This window comes from Salmo salar, chromosome ssa11, assembly GCF_905237065.1.
Source record: "Salmo salar chromosome ssa11, Ssal_v3.1, whole genome shotgun sequence".
Taxonomy (NCBI): domain Eukaryota; kingdom Metazoa; phylum Chordata; class Actinopteri; order Salmoniformes; family Salmonidae; genus Salmo; species Salmo salar.
The window spans coordinates 295,035-316,453 of NC_059452.1; the positions used below are offsets into that span (position 1 = coordinate 295,035).

General features: G+C 41.3%; 1 protein-coding gene across 2 annotated transcripts in view; it reads right to left on the minus strand.

Moving 5' to 3' along the window:
• The window catches only part of LOC106562017 (ALK tyrosine kinase receptor), a 285,056-nt gene that overhangs the window by 149,625 nt on the left and 114,012 nt on the right, over positions 1-21,419 (minus strand). For both annotated transcript variants that reach the window (XM_014126545.2, XM_045688931.1), the window contains 3 exons: positions 15,846-15,977; positions 8,059-8,196; positions 1,656-1,759 (listed from right to left, as the gene is read on the minus strand). In XM_014126545.2, the coding sequence (XP_013982020.2) occupies positions 1,656-1,759; positions 8,059-8,196; positions 15,846-15,977 (374 nt within the window). The remainder of the gene's footprint in view (positions 1-1,655; positions 1,760-8,058; positions 8,197-15,845; positions 15,978-21,419) is intronic.

Here is a 21,419-nt window from a genome sequence, read left to right on the forward strand (position 1 = left end):
AATGGACATAGAATGAGACAGGAACAGCATCAGCAAACGAGTAACAGACAAAATGTATTCATTACACACAGTCTATAATTATATTCATTGAAATGCTAATCCTTTGCACATGAATGGCTGCTCTTTTGAGAATAATTGTAATTTATATATTTACGCCCATATGTCATTGTTGTCTTCTCTGTTGGAATTCTCGATCGTCCTGTAGGGTTCATCAGAGTCTCTGGTTCACTTTCCCAGAAGTCACGATGTCTTTCGTGGTTGTAGGAAGTTAGAATGGATACTTCAGAGTACTGTCATTTCCAGCCGTGTAGCCAATGCTCCACGTGGTATGGTCTTGTCATTTGATAGAGTTGTAGTGCCAACTATTTCAATATGTCGTGTCAGCTGCCTGTTTTCTAGTCTTAGAAATTCAACCATTTGCAAACTTAGCGTACACCGGGGTTTGCGTGGTCTGGTGTGAATTGCGTCACGAATGGGTTTTATACACTTCAGAGAAAAGGGCAGTTCCATGACGCCGACATAATGTCTAGTTAATCTTTATATGAAAATCCATACTCTCATTTAGAAGGTTAACATCACATTACAAATTTTCACAAATAGTTTCATGTTAAATCACATACGTTTCAGAGTATTTAAATTGAAACCTGACAGCTGGGAAATGTACACTTTATTAGATACAGTTATATGTGTTTCCTGTCCTTCATGAGATCCCCAAATGAAACACACTTGTCATAACTGTCCCCTAAGTGGGGTATGCTAGTTCTGAACGTCACATGCTAATGTAAAAAGCTGGTTTTTGATATAAATATGAACTTGATTGAACAAAACATGCATGTATTTTATAACATAATGTCCTAGGAGTGTCATCTGATGAAGATCATCAAAGGTTAGTGCTGCATTTAGCTGTGGTTTTGATTTTTGTGACATTATATGCTAGCTTGAAAAATGGGTATGTGATTATTTCTGGCTGGGTACTCTCCTGACATAATCTAATGTTTTGCTTTCGTTGTAAAGCCTTTTTGAAATCGGACAATGTGGTTAGATAAAGGAGAGTCTTGTCTTTAAAATGGTGTAAAATAGTCATATGTTTGAAAAATTGAAGTTTTGGGATTTTTGAGGAGTTTGTAATTCGCGCCACGCCCTATCATTGGATATTGGAGCGGTGTTCCGCTAGCGGAACATCTAGATGTATTAAGTAAGGAGAACTCTTCTTATTATATCTAAAAATGAATGTTCAGTCATTCAGCAATACTGCCATTATCAATAACTTAGTTTTTCAAACCAGTTTCAATAGAAACACTACAGTATTTTTCTTCACAGTGTGCCTGTTTGTTTCCAGACACTCCTCTCTTACATAATTTGTCTGTCCATTCATTCATGTTTTTGTTTGTTCTCTATGTGCTAATACACACTTTGTCGCTTTGTCGCTATTCCCTACATAGGGCTCTGGTCAAAAGTAGTGTACTGGAAAGGAAATAAGGTGCCATTGGGACACAGATGTTGTGTAAGTCTGTTCGCTTAGGCTTAAAAGACCACATCTGCACACAACAGGTGTGTGTTTCTTTCTGTCTCCCTGTCTGTGAGTGTGTGTGTGTGTGTGTGTGTGTGTGTGTGTGTGTGTGTGTGTAGGAGAAAGAACACTCCTTTGCTCTCACCTCACATGGAGAGTTCCGTAGGGGAGGAGGGAAGAGAGGGCTCCTGAGCAACGCGGACCCCTGCTGACCCTTGGACTGTCCTCCATCCACAATGAACATGGCACCTGGAAGACACACATCACACACCACACAAATAAATAAACAATCACACATAAATCTGTTAAATATCTGTGCTTTGAAAAAAAAGTAATTTGAACAACAGAAGATTTTACAAGCTTCTATGAAATATGTTGGGCATATTTTTTTCATTTTTTACTTTAACCCCTGTTTCTCCCCAATTGGTAGTTACAGTCTTGTCCCACCACTGCAACTCCCCTACGAACTCGGGAGAGGCGAACATCGAGGGCCATGCATCTTCCGAAACACGACCCTGCCAAGCCACACTGCTTCTTGACACACTGCTTGCTTAATCTGAAAGCCAGCCACACCGATGTGTCATTCTTGCAGGCGCCCCGCCTGCTAGAAAGAGTCGCTAGAGCGCGATGGGACAAGTAAATCCTGGCCGGCCAAACTGTCCCCTAACCTGGACAACGCTGGGCCAATTGTGTGCCACATCATGAGTCTCCCGGTCACGGCCGGCTGTGACACAGCCTGGGATCGAACCCGGGTCTATAGAGACGCCTCATTTATAATCCACATAATAATAAAAATGTCCTGTTGCTGCAGGATTATTTTCCTGCTGTGAGAAACTGGGTCAAATTAAGATACAGCATCTGTACACAAGTACAGGCATCAGCATGCTTTCATTTTGGCTGGCCCTTAGCCGAACTCGGCTAGCCGAACCGAACAAGTGTGCTCGCATACTCACTTAAAAGAACTTTGCTTGGAAAATGAGAAAAAAGCAACAATAGTACAGGTTGTGCATTTTGAGACTCCATAGCCAGTATACACATTAATCGAAGATAACTCACAAAGTCGGTCATACATTTTTACATTTTTGCCAAAGAGTTCTTAGTTGCACAATTTTACATCTAAGACATTTGGTGCAGGATTTTTCTATGAATGAAAATGAGTCGTCTTTCATTGAACGACAATAAAGACTTAATTGAAATTTCCGTACTGTTGACCAATCACAGTACAAAGGGGCGTAAACTTAGGCTCCAAACTTCGGCTTGCCTCCAGAAAAATAATGTGTGCCCTAACAGCCGAAAAAACCCTCACCGAAGTCCAAAGCGAACAAAAACATCACAGAATGTTGTCATATATGCCCAAACTCAACCAAATTGTTTCAGCTGGGAAGCATGCAGACGCCTTAAGGGGTAACAGAGTGATTTGGGATAGCTAGGGTTTGTGGATATGGCCCATATGATTGATAAACTCAGCAAAAAAAGAAACGTCCTCTCACTGTCAGCAGCGTTTATTTTTAGCAAACTTAAAATGTGTTAATATTTGTATGAACATAACAAGATTCAACAACTGAGACATAAACTGAACAAGTTCCACAGACATGTGACTAACAGAAATTGATTAATGTGTCCCTGAACAAAGGGGGGGGGGTCAAAATCAAAAGTAACATTCAGTATCTGGTGGCCACCAGCTGCATTAAGTACTGCAGTACATCTCCTCATGGACTGCACCAGATTTGCCAGTTCTTGCTGTGAGATGTTACCCCACTCTTCCACCAAGGCACCTGCAAGTTCCCGGACATTTCTGGGGGGAATGGCCCTATCCCTCACCCTCCGATCCAACAGCTCCCAGATGTACTCAATGGGATTAAGATCCGGGCTCTTCGCTGGCCATGGCAGAACACTGACATTCCTGTCTTGCAGGAAATCACACACAGAACGAGCAGTATGGCTGGTGGCATTGTCATGCTGGAGGGTCATGTCATGAGCCTGCAGGAAGGGTACCACCTGAGGGAGCAGGATGTCTTCCCTGTAATGCACAGCGTTGGGATTGCCTGCAATGACAACAAGCTCAGTCCGATGATGCTGTGACACATCGCCCCAGACCATGACAGACCCTCCACCTCCAAATCGATCCCGCTCCAGAGTGTAACGCTCATTCCTTAGACGATAAACACGAATCCGACCATTACCCCCGGTGAGACAAAACCACGACTCGTCAGTGAAAAACATTTTTACCAGTCCTGTCTGGTCCAGCGACGGTGGGTTTGTGCCCATAGGCGACGTTGTTGCCGGTGATGTCTGGTGAGGACCTGCCTTACAACAGGCCCACAAGCCATCAGTCCAGCCTCTCTCAGCCTATTGTGGACAGTCTGAGCACTGATGGGGGGATTATGCCTTCCTGGTGTAACTCGGGCAGTTGTTGTTGCCATCCTATACCTGTCCCGCAGGTGTGATGTTCGGATGTACCGATCCTGTGCAGGTGTTGTTACACGTGGAATGCCACTGCGAGGACGATCACCTGTCCATCCTGTCTCCCTGTAGTGCTTTCTTAGGCGGCTCACAGTACGGACATTGCAATTTATTGCCCTGGCCACATCTGCAGTCTTCATGCCTCCTTGCAGCATGTCTAAGGCACGTTCATGCAGATGAGCAGGGACCCTGGGGATCTTTCTTTTGGTGTTTTTCAGAGTCAGTAGAAAGGCCTCTTTAGTGTCCTAAGTTTTCATAACTGTGACCTTAACCTCTTATGGCTAGGGGGCAGTATTTTCACAGCTGGATAAAAAACGTACCCGATTTAATCTGGTTACTAATACTACCCAGTAATTAGAATATGCATATACTTATTATATATGGATAGAAAACACCCTAAAGTTTCTAAAACTGTTTGAATGGTGTCTGTGAGTATAACAGAACTCAAATGGCAGGTCAAAACCTGAGAGATTCCTTTACAGGAAGTGGCCTGTCTGACCATTTCTGGAACTTCTTTGCCATCTCTATCTTTTACTAAGGATCTCTGCTCTAACGTGACACTTCCTACGTCGTCCATAGGCGCTCAGAGCCCGGGAAAAAACAGAATGTCGTCATCCCAGCCCCAGGCTGAAACACTTTATCGCCTTTCTCAAGTGGCCGATCAAGGGACTGTGGGCTTAGGCGCGTGACCTGGCCGCCCCCGTCTTTGTGATTTTTTCCTCTGTTTGCCGAAAAGGAGATTCCCGGTCGGAATATTATCGCTTTTCTACGAGAAAAATGGCATAAGAATTAATTTTAAACAGCGGTTGACATGCTTCGAAGTACGGTAATGGAATATTTAGAATTTTTTTGTCACGAATTGCGCCATGCGCGACCCTTCTTTACCATTTCGGATAGTTTCTGGGACGCACGAACAAAACGTCGCTATTCGGATATAACGATGGATTATTTTGGACCAACCCAACATTTGTTATTGAAGTGGCAGTCCTGGGAGTGCATTCTGACGAAGACAACAAAAGGTAATCAAACTTTTATAATAGTAAATCTGATATTGGTGAGTGCTAAACTTGCCGGGTGTCTAAATAGCTAGCCCGTGATGGCTGGGCTATGTACTTAGAATATTGCAAAATGTGCTTTCACCAAAAAGCTATTTTAAAATCGGACATATCGAGTGCATAGAGGAGTTCTGTATCTATAATTCTTAAAATAATTGTTATGCTTTTTGTGAACGTTTATCGTGAGTAATTTAGTAAATTGTTAGCAAATTCCTCCGGAAGTTTGCTAGTTCTGCTAGTTCTGAACGTCACATGCTAATGTAAAAAGCTGTTTTTTGATATAAATATGAACTTGATTGAACAAAACATGCATGTATTGTATAACATAATGTCCTAGGTGTGTCATCTGATGAAGATCATCAAAGGTTAGTGCTGCATTTAGCTGTCTTCTGGGTTTTTGTGACATTATATGCTAGCTTGAAAAATGGGTGTCTGATTATTTCTGGCTTGGTACTCTGCTGACATAATCTAATGTTTTGCTTTCGCTGTAAAGCCTTTTTGAAATCGGACAGTGTGGTTAGATAAAGGAGAGTCTTGTCTTTAAAATGCTGTGAAATAGTCATATGTTTGAAAAATTGAAGTTTTTGTATTTTTGAGGAATTTGTAATTCGCGCCACGCCTATCATTGGATATTGGAGCAGGTGTTCCGCTAGCGGAACGTCTAGATGTAAGAGGTTAATTGCCTACCGTCTGTAAGCTGTTAGTGTCTTAACGACTGTGCCACAGGTGCATTTCATTAATTGTTTATGGTTCATTGAACAAGCATGAGAAACAGTTTTTAAACCCATTACAATGAAAATCTGCAAAGTTATTTAGATATTTATGAATTAACTTTGAAAGACAGGGTCCTGAAAAAGGGATGTTTCTTTTTTTCTGAGTTTATTAGTGACAATAAACTGAGTATACCAAACATTACAAACACCTTCCTAATATTGAGTTGCACTCCCTCCCTTTGCTCTCAAAACAGCCTCAATTCATCAGTGTCGAAAGCATTCCACAGGAATTCTGGCCCATGTTGACCCCAATGCTTCCTACAGTTGTGTCAAGTTGGCTGGAGGTCCTTTGTACTGTGGACTATTCTTGATAGACACGGGAAACTGTTGATCGGGAAAAACCCAGCAACAGCTGCTGTCCTGGACACAAACCGTTGCACCTGGCACCTACTACCATACCCGTTCAAAAGCACTTAAATATTTTGTCTTGCCCATTCACCTTCAATGGCACACGTACACATTCCATATCTCAATTGGCTCAAGGCTTAAAAATCATGATTTAACCTGTCTCCACCACTTCATCTACACTGATTAAAGTGGATTCAACAAGTGAGATCAATAAGGAATCATAGCTTTCACATGGATTCACCTGGTCAGTCTATGTCATGGAAAGAGCAGGTCTTCTTATATATATATATATATATATATATATATATATATATATATATATATATATATATACACAGTTGAAATCGGAAGTTTACATACACATAGTTTGGAGTCATTAAAACTCGTTTTTCAACCACTCACAAATTTCTTGTGAACAAACTATAGTTTTGGCAAGTCGGTTAGGACATCTACTATATTTCCAACAATTGCTTACAGACAGATTATTTAACTTATAATTCACTGTATTACAATTCCAGTGGGTCAGAAATGTACATACACTATACACCATACACTTCTGATATGCTAATTTACATAATTTGAGTCAATTGGAGGTGTACCTGTGGATGTATTTAAAGGCCTACCTTCAAACTCAGTGCCTCTTTGCTTAACATCATGGGAAAATCAAAAGAAAGCAGCCAAGACCTCAGAAAAAAAATTGAAGACCTCCACAAGTCTGGTTCATCCTTGGGAGCAATTTCCAAACGCCTGAAGGTACCACGTTCATCTGTACAAACAATAGTACACAAGTATAAACACCATAGGACTACGCAGCTGTCATACCGCTCAGGAAGGAGACGGGTTCTGTCTCCTAAAGATGAACGCACTTTGGTGCGAAAAGTACAAATCAATCCCAGAACAACAGCAAAGGACCTTGTGAAGATGTGGAGGAAACAGGTACAAAATAATCTATATCCACAGTAAAACGAGTCCTATATCGACATACCCTGAAAGACCGCTCAGAAAGGAAGAAGCCACTGCTCCAAAACCACCATAAAAAAAGCCAGACTACGGTTTGCAACTGCACATGGGGACAAAGATTGTACTTTTTAGAAAAATGTCCTCTGGTCTGATGAAACAAAAAAATAACTGTTCGGCCATAATGACCATCGTTATGTTTGGAGAAAAAGGGGGAGGCTTGCAAGTCGAAGAACAACATCCCAACCGTGAAGCACGGGGGTGGCAGCATGATGTTGTGGGGGTGCTTTGCTGCAGGACGGACCGGTGCACTTCACAAAATAGATAGCTTCATGAGGTAGGAAAATTATGTGGATATATTGAAGCAATATCTCAAGATATCAGTCAGATGGACAATGACCCCAAGCATACTTCCAAAGTTGTAGCAAAATGGCTTAAGGACAACACATTCATGGTATTGGAGTGGCCATCACAAAGCCCTGACCTCAATCCTATAGAACATTTGTGAGCAGAACTGAAAAAGTGTGTGTGAGCAAGGAGGCCTACAAAACTGACTTAGTTACACCAGCTCTGTCAGGAGGAATGGGCCAAAATTCAGCCAACTAATTGTGGGAAGCTTGTGGAAGGCTACCCGAAACGTTTGACCCAAGTTAAACAATATAAAGTCAATGCTACCAAATGCTAATTGAGTGTATGTAAACTTCTAACCCACTGGGAATGTGATGAAAGAAATAAAAGCTGAAATAAATCATTCTCTCTACTATTATTCTGACATTTCACATTCTTAAAATAAAGTGATGATCCTAACTGACCTAAGACAGCAAATTTTTACTAGGATTAAATGTCAGGAATTGTGAAAAACTGAGTTTAAATGTATTTGTATTTCGACTTCAACTGTATATATATAGAGATTTAAGTGACGACATGTCTTTAAAAAGCACTGATGATTCACCTGAGGATGATGGACAGCTAGGCCACACCTTCTTTGGAAGGGTGCGAACACGCCTCCAGGTGGATCCCTTGGCTGCAATTGGCTGCCATCCGCACTCACCGTCCTCGAAGGAGCAATAGCTGCCATTGAGAAACTGACCTGAAATTGAGAGAAGCGGTAGAGAGAGGAGAAGAGAGTGAGTAGCCTCAAACGAGCTGTAGCTGCAGATAAATTGACCTAGGAGAGAGAGATAGCGAGTGAGAGAGAGAGCAAGAAAGAGTGCGGAGCCATCCAAGCAACTAGCTTTCACAAGTCTGAAAGACATGAATATAGCTAGACCTCTGAGTTAGACCTCTGGGCTGGGTTGTCGGAGAGAGGGAGGAGAAAGAAAATCTGAGAAATCAAAATAAGAGAAAAAGGGGAGGTGATTCAAGCCTGCTGTGAATGGGGGTGTCTGTACTGTATACAGTATATAACTGCCTAAAAGCCACTTCATAGGTGTCAGGTAGTTGTCCAAGGTTTCTAGTAGGACCATTAGACATGTTTCACATAGAATTTGCCAAGTTATCTCAGCAAGGACGCATGCTGTTAATTAACCAGTGGCGATTTTAGCGGGTAAATCTTGGTGGGGCAAATTTTTTTAAATAGAATTGGGATGCATGCCAGCAAAGCCACTACACAACACAACACTAGATAATACATTAATTGCACTATAACGGTGACAAATGGTGCCTACAAACTGTTAGGGCCTACATAAAGCTGTCCTAACAGCAAAGACCGAACAGCAGTCCCAACACCTTACCACTGGTACACCTGGCTATCAGCAGAGCCTTATCTGACAGTGAAACAGTTCATTCAGGCTCATTTACTGCCTTTAAAAAAATATATAGCTGATATGGCTGACTTGCTTAACCTCTCTAGGGTAGGGGGCAGTATTTTGACGTCTGGATGAAAGGCATGCCCAAATTAAACTGCCTACTACTCAGGCTCAGAAGGTAGGATATGTATATTATTAGTAGATTCGGATAGAAAACACTCTGAAGTTTCTACAACTGTTTGAATGATGTCTGTGAGTATAACAGAACTCATATGGCAGGCAAAATCCTGAGAAAAATCCAACCAGAAAGTGTAGAAATCTGAGGTTTGTAGTTTTTCAAGTGATTGCCTATACAGTATACAGTGACTTAGGGTTCATTTTGCAATTCCTAAGGCTTCCACTAGATGTCAACAGTCTTTAGAACCTTTTCATGCTTCTACTGTTACTGGGGCGAGAATAAGAGCCCATTCAACCAGTGGACTGCCTAAGACCAATGAGGTCTTTACTGCGCTGTCACGCAGGAGCGCCGTTTTTACTTTTTCCTCTGTAATGAATACGCTATTGTCCTGTTGGAATATTATCGAATATTTATGATAAAAAGACCCTAAGGATTGATTATAAACATCGTTTGACATGTTTCTACGAGCAGTAATGGAACTTTTTGACTTTTCATCTATGGTTTTGCGCTCGCGCATTGTGCCTTTTGAATAGGGTTCTGAACGCGTGAACAAAACGGAGGTATTTGGACATAAATATGGAGTTTATCGAACAAAATTAACATTTCTTGTGGGAGTGCATTCCGACGAAGATCAGCAAAGGTAAGTGAAGATTTATAATACTATTTCTGAGTTTTGTTGACTCCAGAACTTGGCAGGTAACTGTATAGCTTGCTTTGAGGGCTGAGCTCTGTACTCAGAATATTGAACAATGTGCTTTCGCCAGTGGTTGCATTAAGGAGAAGTGTATCTATAATTCTTTCAATAACTGTTGTAAATTTATCAACGTTTATGATGAGTAGTTTTGTAAATTGATGTGCTCATTCGCCGGGGGTTTGGAGGCAAAACATTTTCTGAACATCACGTGCCAATGTAAAATGGGGTTTTTGGATAGAAATATGAACTTTATCGAACAAAACATACATGTATTGTGTAACATTGAGTCCTGGGAGTGTCATCTGATGAAGATCGTCAAAGGTTAGTGATTCATTTTAGCTGTATTTCTGGTTTTTGTGACGCCTTGCTTGGAAAATGGCTGTGTGGTTTTTCTTGTCTCAGCGCTGTCGAAACATAATCTAATGTTATGCTTTCGCCGTAAAGCCTTTTTGAAATCGTACAATGTGGTTGGATTATCCTGTCTGGGCAAGGTGGGATGTTTGCGTCCCACCCTAGTCAACAGCCAGTGGAATCGCGTTGCGCGAAATACAAATACCTCATAAAGGCTATAACTTCAATATCTCAAACATATGACTATTTTACACCATTTTATAGATACACCTCTCCTGAATCGAACCACGTTGTCCGATTTCAAAAAGGCTTTACAGCAAAAGCAAAACATTAGATTATGTCAGGAGAGTACCCTGCCAAAAAAAAATCACATTTCCATTTTCAAAGCAACTAGATGCATCCCAAATATCCAAAACACAGCTAAATGCAGCACTAACCTTTGACAATCTTCATCAGATGACACTCCTAGGACATCATGTTACACAATACATGCATTTTCTGTTCGATAAAGTTCATATTTATATATAAAAACAACATTTTACATTGGTGCGTGACGTTCAGAAAATATTTTCCCTCAAATGCTTCCGGTGAATCAGCGCTACAATTTACAAAATTACTAATCGAAAACATTGTTAAAATGTAATATTGTCATTCAAAGAATTATAGATTAACCTGTTAGGGCTAGGGGGCAGTATTGACACGGCCGGATAAAAAACGTACCTGATTTAATCTGGTTACTACTCCTGCCCAGTAACTAGAATATGCATATAATTATTGGCTTTGGATAGAAAACACCCTAAAGTTTCTAAAACTGTTTGAATGGTGTCTGTGAGTATAACAGAACTCATTTGGCAGGCCAAAACCTGAGAAGATTCCATGCAGGAAGTGGCCTGTCTGACAAGTTGTGTTTCATCTTGGCTCTTTTTTTTGAAGACTGAGGATCTTTGCTATAACGTGACACTTCCTACGGCTCCCATAGGCTCTCAGAGCCCGGGAAAAAGCTGAACGATATCGAGGCAGCCTCTGGCTGAAACACACTATCGCGTTTGGCAAGTGGCCGATCAGAGTACTATGGGCTTAGGCGCGTGCCCGAGTCGACCCCATGCTTTATTTTCTTTCGTCTGTTTACCTAAACGTAGATTCCCGGTCGGAATATTATCGCTTTTTTATGAGAAAAATTGCATAAAAATTGATTTTAAACAGCGGTTGACATGCTTCGAAGTACGGTAATGGAATATTTAGATTTTTTTTGTCACGAATTGCACCATGCTCGTCACCCTTATTTACCCTTTCGGATAGTGTCTTGAACGCACGAATTAAACGCCGCTATTTGGATATAACTATGGATTATTTTGAACCAAACCAACATTTGTTATTGAAGTAGAAGTCCTGGGAGTGCATTCTGACAAAGAACAGCAAAGGTAATAACATTTTTCTTATAGTAAATCTGACTTTGGTGAGGGCTAAACTTGGTGGGTGTCTAAATAGCTAGCCCTGTGATGCCGGGCTATCTACTTAGAATATTGCAAAATGTGCTTTCACCGAAAAGCTATTTTAAAATCGGACATAGCGAGTGCATATAGGAGTTCTGTATCTATAATTCTTAAAATAATTCTTGTGCTTTTTGTGAACGTTTATCGTGAGTAATTTAGTAAATTCACCGGCAGTGTTCGGTGGGAATGCTAGTCACATGCTAGTCACATGCTAATGTAAAAAGCTGGTTTTTGATATAAATATAAACTTGATTGAACAAAACATGCATGTATTGTATAACATAATGTCCTAGGGTTGTCATCTGATGAAGATCATCAAAGGTTAGTGCTGCATTTAGCTGTGGTTTGGGTTTATGTGACATTATATGATAGCTTGAAAAATGGGTGTCTGATTATTTCTGGCTGGGTACTCTGCTGACATAATCTAATGTTTTGCTTTCGTTGTAAAGCCTTTTTGAAATCGGACAGTGTGGTTAGATTAACGAGAGTCTTGTCTTTAAAATGGTGTAAAATAGTCATATGTTTGAGAAATTGAAGTAATAGCATTTCTAAGGTATTTGAATAACGCGCTACGGGATTCCACTGGCTGTTACGTAGGTGGGACGAAATCGTCCCACTGGCCCTAGAGAAGATAACATAAATCTTTAGGGCCTTTTTCAACCAGAGCTTCAATAATATTCAAGGCGGATGATTGCATTGTCTTACTAAACGTTTCGAAAGGGGAGGGTAGCCATGGGCATAGTAGTAAATGGCCCTCCCCCTGTGACCAACTTCCCAAGCCTCTCTTTGGGTCAGTTTCTACTATAGAAGACACAAACCACTTTGTAAAGACTGTCGGGCATCTAGTGGAAGCCTTAGGAAGTGCTAAATGATTAATAAGTCCCTGTGTGTTTCAATGGCAAAGGTTTGAAGTGATTCCACACATCAGATTCCCATTTCCTGTTAGGATTTGTCTCAGGGTTTTGACTGCCATATGAGTTCTGTTATACTCACAGACACCATTCAAACAGTTTTAGAAACTTTAGAGTGTGTTCTATCCAAATCTACTAATTATATGCATATTCTAGTTACTGGGCAGGAGTAGTAACCAGATTAAATCGTGTACGTTTTTTATCCGGCCGTGCAAATACTGCCCCCTATCCCCACCAGGTTAACGAGAAGTGTATCTTTAAAATTAGATATAATAGCTGTATGTTTGAGAAATTTGAATTATGAGATTTTTGTTGTTTTGAGTTTGCCGCCCTGCTATTTCACTGGCTGTTGAATAGTGTGTCCCGCGGGTGCTAGCGTCCCACATACCCCAGAGAGGTTAAACAAATGACAATTGAGATGTACAAACTATGGCATAAGGGGACGACAAGCGGATAAGAGGCAATCCGTAATTTCAATTAAGACATTAATGAGCATGCTAGGACGGACGTAGTCAATATAACTATTTGTTCAGCACTTTTTAAATGTACAGCGAACATGGGCCATTCTTACAGTGTTCTCCCTGTACACCAAGTCAGAACTATAGGATAAATAAAGGGGGCATATAAGCAAACAATGAAAGCTCTTATAATATTTCATGATTACACTTCTCCAAAACAGTTCATAGGCTACATGTACACCACCAAGTCAGAACAGTACGTAAAATTAAGAGGAGAAAATAGACCAAATTATTAGGCCGTGATTGCTTTGCAGGGCTTGCAGTTAGCCACTTATTCCATCCAAACCACTCAAACCACATTGTTGAATTTGTGATTTCCAACTTGTTGTGTAATGTTTATGTCCAATGGCTGATGAGCACCAATATATTTCATCAATATTTTCTCTTCATTTTTTCTCTTTGTATGACAAGGATTGACCCTGCTGGTCCTCTATGAACATATTTAAGAACAATCTGGCCTTATATGGCCATGTACTCTTATAATCTCCACCCAGCATGGCCAGTAGAGGACTAGCCACCCCTCAGAGCCTGGTTCCTCTCTAGGTTTCTTCCTAGGTTCCTACCTTTCTAGGGTGTTTTTCCTAGCGACTGTGCTTCTACATCTGCATTGCTTGATGTTTGGGTTTTAGGCTGGGTTTCTGTATGTCACTTTGTGACATCTGCTGATGTAAAAAGGGCTTTATAAATCAATTGGATTAATTGAATTTGACCAGCATAGACTTTGATCCTCTAACCGGGGCGGATGTGTAAAAGCAAATCTTGGGGGGACATCCACCCCCACCCTACACCACCTTCTTCAATCCTCAATGTCAATGTCAGATATTCGTCTTGATTGACTTGAGCTGAGCTAGATTCTACTTTTCTTCTTCTCCCTTTTCCAGTCAATGACTTTTGGCAACATGCGTTGTCGTATTTAATTAGATTAAAGGAAAAGATAAATCATGGATGGATCATATTGAATGGGTTATGCCGAAGGGTAAGACAGTGTGCTTTGGTAGTCAGAGTCACGAAAGTCCCATGGCGGGTAGAATGATGCAAGTGCAGGGCACAGCTGTAAGTGACTGAAGAAGAGGGAGGGAGGGAGAAAAGAGAGATGAGAGAGAGTGGACAGAGAGACATGGGAGAGAGAGGGTGGTGGGAAGGAGAGAGAAAGATAGAAAGGAGGGAGAAATGGGAAAGAGAGAGGGAGTGAGTGACAGAGAAAGAGAGAGGAAAGAAGAAGAGAAAGAGTGAGAGAAAAGATCATGGGAGGAGAGTAAATGGAGAGAAATACAAAAAACACATGAATCACTGTTTAATAGAAAAGAAAATTTTTTTGATTGAGAGCGAGAGAGAGAGAGCGAGAGACAGAGAAAGAGACAGAGAGGGGAGAGCTCTAGGTTCCCAACACAGTTCATCCAGCCTTTATGTCCTTACTATCATGTTGAAATCATCAGGAAAAGGGCTGGTGATCCATTGCTTTTACAAAAGTAGAGTAATATAATTTGGTACTTTCTCTTTCATGTTTTGGTTTTACCCACTTCTCATGTCAAATACAGTCAATCCAATAAATGAGACCAATGATGTAACTAGTGTTATCGTAACCATGGACAAATAACTACTCCACATTTGACAAGGTTGACTGGCAATATTCGCAGATAAGATACAGCAGAGCATTTGCCACAAAGCGTGAGCGAACATTTGATATTGGATGTGTGTTGGATGCGTAACGAGCGTCCTAATCATGTTATGCACACCTCTCAAGTCACTCACTGTAGAAAGACCATGGCATCATCAATTCCAGTGAATATGAGGCTGTGCAACCTCTGGCTGTCACACATACTGATTTCCATGCATTTCATGTTTTAAGTGGTGCTTAATTCAGCAAATTCTACTCAGAATCCCTTTCATGGAATAGGTTGTCTCTCTGGGGCATCTCCAACACACAGCACATTCAAATGTACACTACCTCCTATGTTAGCACTCTAGGCTAATTAGCATTGATAGCTTGACAGCTATTCCGCACTGGGCAAAAACTGGTTAAATCAACTTAGTTTCCACCAGAAAATTGAATATGATGACGATTGAATTTGAAAAAAGTCATCAACTTAAGGCAAATTGATATTTTTTTCCTAAATTCAATGACGTGGTGATTATTTTATTTTTGTTTAACGTTAGTTGACAATCCAACCAAATGTAAATCAAAACTAAACATTGAACTGACGTCTGTGCCCAGCGGGTACAGTGGGAAAAAGCCTCTTATCTCGCTAGCCCCCCCAGTTTGTCAACCTATAAGCACAGGGGAGCAGCGATCATGCTAATAAGTTGCACACAGGAGGCTTATCATGCACTGTGGGGGCATATTAATTCTGGTCAGCTTCATATGTATGTACATGGAAGGTAAGTAATTTAGTATAAATTAACATTCTGTATGCTTTTCCGGAATTCACTTCAAATGTATTTCCAGAGATATGTGTATCGACACACATGCAATTATATATGTATAAGTGGTAAACTGCACATACACACACACACACACACACAAGTAATCATGCCTTAAAGAAACACTATTTTCTATATTTTCAGTGTACAAATGAAAAGAACTGAGGACTGTGCATTTCAATGGGCATGACAACCCTGCCCACAAACATATCCAGCCACACACATATACAAAATTATCCAGGTCTAGGGGACTTTCTAACCCAACGTTGGCAGAACAACTATTCCTGAGCTTTGAGATAACGAATGTGTTATAGAATCAAAAATTACAACCGCAGAAAATGTCAATGGTGAGAAGCGCTAGCGAAGCATGGCAGAGGCATGCGCCCAACCCCCCCCACATACACCAGTAGATAGGCTGTACTCACGGCACATGTTCCCTTCGTCATCGCCGAGCGGGCAGTCCGTCTTGAAGTCACACAGCTGTCCCAGAGGGACCCCTGGGCCCTGGTTACAATGGTACTGGCCCTGGAGGGTGATGTTGTGGATTGGGTAGGGATCTGGAGAGAAGCAAAGACAGAGATAGAAACATATCTGTCAACAGAGAGCAATGAATCATCATCAGAATGACATGATTGAAGCTTTAGGTTGTCTTAAAATGGACACGTATGCCAAACTGGTACTATGTAGGGGAGAGTGGGGTAAGTTAAGACATTTTCTTTGTGAGACGCAGAGTAGGTGAACGGATGATCTCCACATGTGTAGTTCCTAACCGTGAACCAGGGAGGAGGAGGTGTGATGGTGTGGGGGTGCTTTGCTGGTGACACTGTCAGTGATTTATTTAGAATTCAAGGCACACTTAACCAGCAAGGCTACCACAGCAATCTGCAGCGATACAGCATCCCATCTGGTTTGCACTTAATGGGACTATCATTTGTTTTTCAACAGGACAATGAACCAACACACCTCCAGGCTGTGTAAGGGCTATTTTACCAAGAAGCAGAGTGATGGAGTGCTGCATCAGATGACCTGGCCTCCACAATCACCCCGACCTCAACTTCAGTTGATATGGTTTGGGATGAGTTTGACCGCAGAGGGAAGGAAAAGCAGCCAACAAGTACTCAGAATATGTGGTAACTCCTTCAAGACTGTTGGAAAAGCATTCCAGGTGAAGCTGGTTGAGAAAATCTCAAGACTGTGCAAAGCTGTCATCAAGGCAAAGGGTGGCTACTTTGAAGAATCTAAAATATAAAATATATTTAGATTTGTTTAACATTTCTTTGGTTACTACATGATTCCATATATGTTATTTCATCATTTTGATGTCTTCACTATTATTTTATAATGTAGAAAATAGTAAAAATAAAGAAAAACCCTTGAATGAGTAGCTGTGTCAAAACTTTTGACTGTTACACAACATCCTGAAATATACTGTATCCCTGGAAATGATCAGAATTCATGTAAACATTACAGTTTCAAAACATATAGGGTAAGTGGAGCGACAGGACAGGCTAAGTTAAGTCGCCTACACATTTCTCTACTGAATGAAATATTACCATGTCTATCTTTATTTCCCAAACACAATTCAACACAATAACAATTTTGCAATATAATGTTGCATCCTTTAACAGAGTCTTAACACCAAACATACACTTTCTACTTTTCTAAACACTTTTAACATTGGCCCTGTTATTACTTCATATCCCAGCGAAAATAACTTGCATTACGCCTGAATTAAGGTGCCTAATTAGTAAAGAACTCCGCTCACCTGGTTGTCTAGGTCTTAATTGAAAGGAAAAATAAATCCCACAGACACTAGGCCCTCCATGGAATGAGTTTGACACCCCTGCTCAAAAACAATAAATTAATTTGACTTGGTGAAAATCCATTATTTGGACCTAACTTGCTTACCACTTTTTCTGTGTGGTTTCTTCCTTCACAGACCTCATGAAATGATGACCTCTTCCTAAATATTTGTTCAAATGATTGATTTTGGGTTTCCTAGAAATAAGGATGACCCCACTCTCCCCTACCATTTACAACAAAAACGTATACATTGTATACATATACACACACATATACTTTATATACAGTGAGGGACAAAAGTATTTGATCCCCTGATTTTGTACGTTTGCCCACTGACAAAGAAATGATCAGTCTATCATTTTAATGGTAGGTTTATTTGAACAGTGAGAGACAGAATAACAACAAAAGAATACAGAAAAACGCATGTCAAAAATGTTATAAAGTGATTTGCATTTTAATGGGGGAAATAAGTATTTGACCCCCTCTCAATCAGAAAGATTTCTGGCTCCCAGGTGTCTTTTATACAGGTAATGAGCTGAGATTAGGAGCACACTCTTAAATGGAGTGCTCCTAATCTCAGCTTGTTACCTGTATAAAAGACACCTGTCCACAGAAGCAATCAATCAATCAGATTCCAAACTCTCCACCATGGCCAAGACCAAAGAGCTCTCCAAGGATGTCAGGGACAAGATTGTAGACCTACACAAAGCTGGAATAGGCTACAAGACCATCGCCAAGCAGCTTGGTCAGAAGGTGACAACAGTTAGTGTGATTATTTACAAATGGAAGAAACACAAAAGAACTGTCAATCTCCCTCGGCCTGGGGCTCCATGCAAGATCTCATCTCGTGGAGTTGCAATGATCATGAGAACGGTGAGGAATCAGCCCAGAACTACACGGGAGGATCTTGTCAATAATCTCCGCTGGGACCATAGTCACCAAGAAAACAATTGGTAACACACTACGCCGTGAAGGACTGAAATTCTGCAGCGCCCGCAAGGTCCCCCTGCTCAAGAAAACACATATACATGCCCGTCTGAAGTTTGCCAATGAACATCTGAATGATTCAGAGGACAACTGGGTGAAAGTGTTGTGGTCAGATGAGACCAAAATGGAGCTCTTTGGCATCAACTCAACTTGCCGTGTTTGGAGGAGGAGGAATGCTGCCTATGACACCAAGAATACCATCCCCACCGTCAAACATGGAGGTGGAAACATTATACTTTGGGGGTGTTTTTCTGCTAAGGGGACAGGACAACTTCACCGCATCAAAGGGACGATGGACGGGGCCATGTACCGTCAAATCTTGGGTGAGAACCTCCTTCCCTCAGCCAGGGCATTGAAAATGGGTCATGGATGGGTATTCCAGCATGACAATGACCCAAAACACATGGCCAAGTCAACAAAGGAGTGGCTCAAGAAGAAGCACATTAAGGGCCTGGTGTGGCCTAGCCAGTCTCCAGACCTTAATCCCATAGAAAATCTGTGGAGGGAGCTGAAGGTTCGAGTTGCCAAACATCAGCCTCAAAACCTTAATGACTTGGAGAAGATCTGCAAAGAGGAGTGGGACAAAATCCCTCCTGAGATGTGTGCAAACCTGGTGGCCAACTACAAGAAACATGTGAACTCTGTGATTGCCAACAAGGGTTTTTTGCCACCAAGTACTAAGTCATGTTTTGCAGAGGGGTCAAATACTTTTTTTTATAACATTTTTGACATGTGTTTTCCTGGATTTTTTTGTTGTTATTCTCTCTCACTGTTCAAATAAACCTACTATTAAAATTATAGACTGATCATTTCTTTGTCAGTGAGCAAACGGACAAAATCAGCAGGGGATCAAATACTTTTTTCCCTCACTGTACATATGATATGCTACCATGTTGTGAAACTGGGAGGGATCTGAACAAAAATATAAACTCAACATGCAACAATTTCAACGATGTTACTAAGTTACAGTTTATACAAGGAAATCACCCAATTGAAATACATACATTTGGCAGTAATTTATGGAATTCACATGACTGGAAATACAGATGCTCACAGATACCTTAAAAAAAGGTAGATCAGAAAACCAGTCAGTATCTGGTGTGACCACCATTTGCCTCATGCAGGGCCACACATCTCCTTCATATAGAATTGATCAGGCTGTTGATTGTGGCCTGTGGAATGTTGTCCCACTCCATCTTGTAGATGGAATTGCAGAATCTCCACATGAGACCTGGACGGAGTCTTAGGACAAAGTGAGGGAAATGATCTCGGAGAAACTGAAGATGGACCACAGGAAGATTGAGGTGGAGCGTGCCCACAGGACTGGAAAACCTACCACCGGCCCCGGTGAAAGGCCCTGGCCGATAGTGGTCAAGTTGCTGAGGTTCAAGGACAAGGTAGCTGTTCTGGAAAGAGCCAAGAACTTAAGAGGAACATACATTATCCTAAACGAGGACTATTCTAAAGCTATGCGCCAAAAGAGGAAAGAACTTATCCCAGCTATGAAAGCTACCAGAGCGTTTGGGGACATTGTCCACCTTCCCTCCCAAAAGCCTGGAATAGATGAGAGAGCCAAGCCTATGGGTTCATAGGCTTGGCTCTCTCATACCTTTTCCATATTATGTATATCTCTAATAAACTACATAGGAAAGGGCTGAAAATGCCCGTACTAATATTCACAAGTATGTGGACACCTGCTCATCGAACATCTCATTCCAAAATCACGGGCAATAATATGGAGTTGGTCCCCCATTTGCTGCTATAACAGCTTCCACTCTTCTGGGAAGGCTTTCCACTAGATGTTAAAACATTGCTGGTGGGACTTGCTTCCATTCAGCCACAAGAGCATTAGTGCGGTCAGGCGATTAGGCCTGGCTCGCAGTCGGCGTTCTAAATTATCCCAAATGTGTTCAATAGGGTTGAGGTCAGGGCTCTGTGAAGGCCAGTCAAGCTCTTCCACATCGATCTCGACAAACTATTCCTTTACTGACCTCGCTTTGTGCACGGGGGCATTGTCATGCTGAAACAGGAAAGGGACTTGCCCAAACAATTGCCACAAAGTTGGAAGCACAGAATCATCCAGAATGTCATTGTATGTTGTAGCGTTAAGATTTCCATTCATTGGAACTAAGGGGTCTAGCCCAAACCATGAAAAACTGCCCCAGACTATTATTCCTCCTCCGCCAAACTTTACAGTTGGCACTATGCATTGGGGCAGGTAGCGTTCTCCTGGTATCCACCAAACCAAGATTCGTCCGTCGGACTGTCAGATGGTGAAGCGTGACTCATCACTCCAGAGAACGTGTTTCCACTGCTCTAGAGTCCAATGTCAGCGAGCTTTACACCACTCCAGCCAACACTTGGCATTGCGCATGGTGATCTTAGGCTTGTGCGCGGATACTCAGCCATGGAAACCCATTTCATGAAGCTTCCGATAAACAGTTATTGTGCTGACGTTGCATCCAGACGCAGTTTGGAACTTGGTAGTGGGTGTTGTAACCGAGGAAAGACAATTTTTATGCGTTACGTGCTTCAGCACTCAGCGGGCCTGTTCTGTGAGCTTGTGTGGTCTACCACTTCGCAGCTGAGCCTTTGTTGCTCCTAGACGTTTCCACTTCACATTAACAGTCGATTGGGGCAGATCTGGCAGGGCATTCTACTGCCAATGTTTGTTTATGGAGATTGGATGGCAGTGTGCTCAATTTTATATATCTGTCAGCAATGTGTGTGGATGAAATAGCAGAATCCACTAATTTGAAGGGGTGTCCACATACTTTTGTATATATAGTGTATCCTGATGCCTAGTCACCTTACCCCTATACATATCTACCCCTACCATTTCAGTTCCCTTCACATTGTAAATATGGTAATGTTCCTGACCCTGGAACTGACCCTTTATATAACTTACTTACTTTCTCCTGTTCTTGTTGTTTTACTGTACTTTATTTTATAGTATCATATTTTTACTACTGGTATTGCTTACTGCATTGTTGGGAAAGAGCTTGCAAAAAAAAAGCATTTCACTGTACTTGTGCACGTGACAATAAAACTTTACTATAAATATTATAACAATATTAAGGCTGGTTTGCCCCCTAGGTTCACCGTACAATATGAAAACAGGATATGAATCATTCTTTCTCAAACCGTCTCAAGGTCTAGACATTTCACAGGTCACAAACAAGTTTCACCTTATAATGACATTTCCCGTA